Below are 4,364 nucleotides of genomic sequence, written 5' to 3'. Positions count from 1 at the left end.
TTTACAATGCATGGAATGGTGCGCTGTGATTGGTTGAGCGGATGTATCGCATTCTGCAGAGAAGGGAGACTGCCGTTTGCCGCGGTTTGGAAAGATAGGGAGAAAACATGACAGAATAACTAGGCGGATATCGCATTTTGCGTAAAATTTAAAATGTACTTCAATATCGAGCAGATACAATACTGATTTTGGCTGGAACTCAACATTTTTTTTTAAATGGCGTTTATCGCATTTTGGATCCAAACTCTTCACATATATATATATATATATATATATATGTGGTGGCAAACACTGTATATTTAGCTTTATTTTTATTTTTGTATTAGTAATTTTAATACTTAAACTTATTTGATTTCTGTTAGTTGCCTAAACAATATTTCTCTTTTTCATTTATGTTTTTCAAAATGTAAAAGTTCAACATTTTCATGTACTATTTATATTTATGTGTATTTATATTTATATTTCATTAACTATAAAAATAAAAAAGATGAAATTGTATTTTGCATTAACAAACTGATGCCTATTGTATTTTCGGGCCTTTATTTATATAAATAAATACATTTTATTTTATTTTATTTTGGTTTGTTTTGTTTTTTATAAAATATGCCATGCATATTTTACAAGCACATTTTCCCCTCATTACCACAATGTGATAGAAATCTCTTTCTCACATTGTCTGTGTTTCCAGACACAATGATATTTCTTAAAATGATTAAAATCAACAAAGAAAGGTAATTCAACAAATACTAACATGATCTATGCTCACAATTATAGATCACAAAAATGTGATGTGAAGTGTGATGTTTTCAGCCTCTTTCTCAACTTCCTGACATTTGACTGATGTTAATCTTTATTTCATAATTGCATCTTAAGAGGTTCAGTGTTGTCTATTACACGTTTATCTGCAGAAATCAAAAGCAGAACCAAAAACCGTGAGCCTGGCTCAGTTGGAAGGCGAGTTACAGGTAAAACTGTTGACTAACGATCCTGTTTCAAAAGCTACTTGTTTTCAAACAACTCAAAAAAGAGCAATATATTTTTCTTTGTTTTTAAAATAAGGATGGGAGTTTCACAAGTTCTTCTGTTGCTGAGGCTGGTTCATATAGAACAACGGTAAGACATTCTCAGATATAATATATGGGGTATTTGGCAACAGCAATCAATTGAGGGTTTGTTGAGTAATGCACGTAATTTCTTTGTTGGCAAAGGAACATGTGATTGCTACGACCTGGAGGGACGGGCCCTACCTGCTGGTAGTGCAGATCAATTCAAGCAAACAGGATGCCAACTGGAATTTAACCTGTAGGCCTAATGACCTTATCAGCTCTTATCGTAGATGTCTGAATATGTAGCTGTTTCTGTATGGCTGCATGATCTTATCTCATGCTATCTTATCTAAATTGTGTTTCAGTCAGTGTTGTGATGAAGGGAACCCACGGCTATCTCTCTGTCACCGAATGGCCTCTCATGATCGTAAGTAGTTTAGATGCTCATCGGCTTTGTCATTTGCTTATCAGTGTTCTATGATGGGTTTTTAAAGCGGGATTTGGAGCCTCTAAGGGCCTCAAAGGAGTGCTAGGGGTTTGTGGAAAAGTTTAGAGAAAATCAGAATAAATTATATATATATATATAAAAAAAAATAAAATAATTAAATTTAAAAAAAATCTAAATGAACAAGTATTGTTTTTTTTAAATATTGCATTTATAAATGTATTATATATTTGTTACATGTATTCAATAATAAATGAGCAGTTAAATAACAAATTAACAACCAACAACAATCCAACAGTCCAATCAATTCCTGATGGACAAAATTCTATTATAATATCTTTGCATGATTTCGTATGTGTTTCTCCCTCTCTTTTCTTCAGTTCTACATGGTGATGTGTGTGGTGTACATCCTCTACGCTCTGCTGTGGTTCGTCTGGGCATCCTGCTACTGGAAAGACCTGCTGAGGGTCCAGTTCTGGATTGCAGGAGTCATATTCTTGGGCATGATAGAGAAGGCCGTCTTCTGTGCTGAATATCAGAACACTAACAACGTGGGCTCAGCATGTTAGTCAAAATACACTCTTTATTCCTCAGTTTCAACTGTTAAATTCTCCTACGATGGCCTAACTAATTTGGACATTTAAGTCACACGTAAAACTGTCTGAATGTCATTGCATAAGATAAAACAGTGTAATCTAGAATCTTTTTGTAATTTTAGTGCATAGACTGCATTTATTTGATCAAAAATACAATAAAACAGTAATAATATATATATATATATTTTTATATTTCGAGTTTTCAGTTTAAAACACAAAGTGTCACAATACCTTTGTCTTAATTTTTAACACTAGATAGATGTATTATTTTATCATTTAATATGTAACCTTTCTTTAAAACCTTAAAATTGAATCTTTCTTAAAAATGAATGACACTTGGATCAATATTTTGTTGTCTAATGCAGTGACATTCAGACATTTTAATTAGTCTGCATCAGGCATCACACTGGCGTTTACTGAAAATAGATCAATAGCTTTCCATATGTTTAAAAGTTGAATCTCTTTGTCTTCTCTCCAGCTCAGGGTCTGCTGATCTTTGCCGAACTCATCTCTGCTTTGAAGAGGACTCTGGCCCGTTTGCTCGTCATCATCGTCAGCCTGGGCTACGGCATTGTCAAGTGAGTAATGAAAGCATTGATCGGCAGGTTTCAGGATCATTAAAGGAATAGTTCACCCACAAAAAAGAAAATTTTTTGATAATGTACTCGTGCCATCCAAGATGTAGATGAGTTTGTTTCTTCATCTGATTTGAAGAAATTTAGCATTCCATCAGTTGCTCACCAGTGGATCCTCTGCAGTGAATGGGTGCCGTCAGAATGAGAGTCCAAACAGCTGATATAAACATCACAATAATCCACACCACTCCAGTCCATCACTTAATGTCTTGTGAAGTGATAAGCTGTGTGTTTGTAAGAAACAAATCCATCAAGACGTTTTTAACTTCAAACCAAAACCAAATCCATAATATTACCTACTCCAGTAAAAAAAAAAATAATCACGTCTGAATCAGGAGAGAAATATGTACAGATCAAGCACCATTTACAAGCAAAAACACGTTTCTAAACAATATTATTATTAAATACTAAATAAATATTTTGATGTGAGAGGACAACAGGGGATGAACTTTTTTTCACCGGAGGAGGTGTTATGAATTATCATGTTTGGGTGGTTTTAGAGAGCGTGAGATGACGATGATGTTTTTGTGTTTTCTCAGGCCGCGTTTAGGCACCGTCATGCACAGAGTGGTGGGTCTGGGTGTGCTTTACTTCGCATTTGCTGCAATTGAGGGCATTCTGAGGATCACTGGGGTAAAGCTGACATCCTGGTTCCTTTTAAACTATTTTGTTATGCAGTTGCATAATATAAACAGCCATTTTGTCAAATAACCGTCAATTATGAGATGTCATTTTTAGACTTTATTTGTTGTCAATAATGAGTGTGATTGGTGTTGATCTGTAAGGGTCGAGATAATGGACCAGCCCTCGTCACATACGTTATACTAGCTGTGTTTGATTCTTCTGCTATCTGGTTCATATCCTTCCGATGGGCCTATCAAGCCTGTTCGATTATGAAGACTTCATTTAATTAACAGAATTATACCATACCAACCAGATTTTAAAGGGATGATTCATGCAAAAATGAAAGTTCTGTCATCATTTAGTCACCCTCATCTAGGGATGCACCAGTATCGATATCGGGCCCGATACTGGTCTCCTGTACTCGTTAAAATGCCCCGATACCAAACGCCGATACCACACAGCATGTGTTAAGCACCATATTCAAACAAAGAAACACTGACAACAGAACAACAGACAGCAGAAAGGAGTTAAGGATGTCTACTACGAAGTATATGTATGCAATGAATATAATGTTAAACATTCAGTATTAACGCCTGTAGGGTATCAGACCGAATCAGACAATCTAAGATTTGGTCAAAACATGGTTGAAACATGAGGAGCCAAATTCCACAGAGACCCAAGACACAGGATGTTCGTAAATCAGATCTTGGCCCCACAAGCCTGAACCAACTAGCAGCTTTGAGTAGCTCACAGCATTTAAACAAAAGAACACTTATTGACAATTCCAAGGAGATTGTCAATTTTAGGGCAAGTAATCAAGATTAAATGGTCAAAGAGATGACCGCATGACCATCACGTGATAGTAACTACAATCACGAGCTCTTTGGAATTGACTTCCCCCACCTCGACCACAGAGAACAGACTGAAATTCCTTATGAGAGACCTCTTAACCTCTGGTCTTCATACATTCACAGAACATGTCCTTATGTTCAGAGAATGGCACAGAAACTGCATTTCC

At 35.7% G+C, this 4,364-nt stretch overlaps 1 protein-coding gene across 1 annotated transcript in view; it reads left to right on the top strand.

The window, feature by feature from the left end:
• Nucleotides 1–4,364, top strand: part of LOC107679197 (transmembrane protein 87A-like) — a 14,027-nt gene that overhangs the window by 2,759 nt on the left and 6,904 nt on the right. Inside the window, exons 5-11 of the mRNA XM_016474717.1 lie at nt 909–965; nt 1,060–1,113; nt 1,209–1,302; nt 1,412–1,473; nt 1,872–2,055; nt 2,566–2,665; nt 3,262–3,355. Of these exons, the coding sequence (XP_016330203.1) occupies nt 909–965; nt 1,060–1,113; nt 1,209–1,302; nt 1,412–1,473; nt 1,872–2,055; nt 2,566–2,665; nt 3,262–3,355 (645 nt within the window). The remainder of the gene's footprint in view (nt 1–908; nt 966–1,059; nt 1,114–1,208; nt 1,303–1,411; nt 1,474–1,871; nt 2,056–2,565; nt 2,666–3,261; nt 3,356–4,364) is intronic.

Source organism: Sinocyclocheilus anshuiensis, unplaced genomic scaffold (assembly GCF_001515605.1).
Source record: "Sinocyclocheilus anshuiensis isolate Anshui unplaced genomic scaffold, SAMN03320099.WGS_v1.1 scaffold300, whole genome shotgun sequence".
Classification (NCBI taxonomy): Eukaryota; Metazoa; Chordata; class Actinopteri; order Cypriniformes; family Cyprinidae; genus Sinocyclocheilus; species Sinocyclocheilus anshuiensis.
This window is presented reverse-complemented; position numbering and strand designations above follow the sequence as displayed.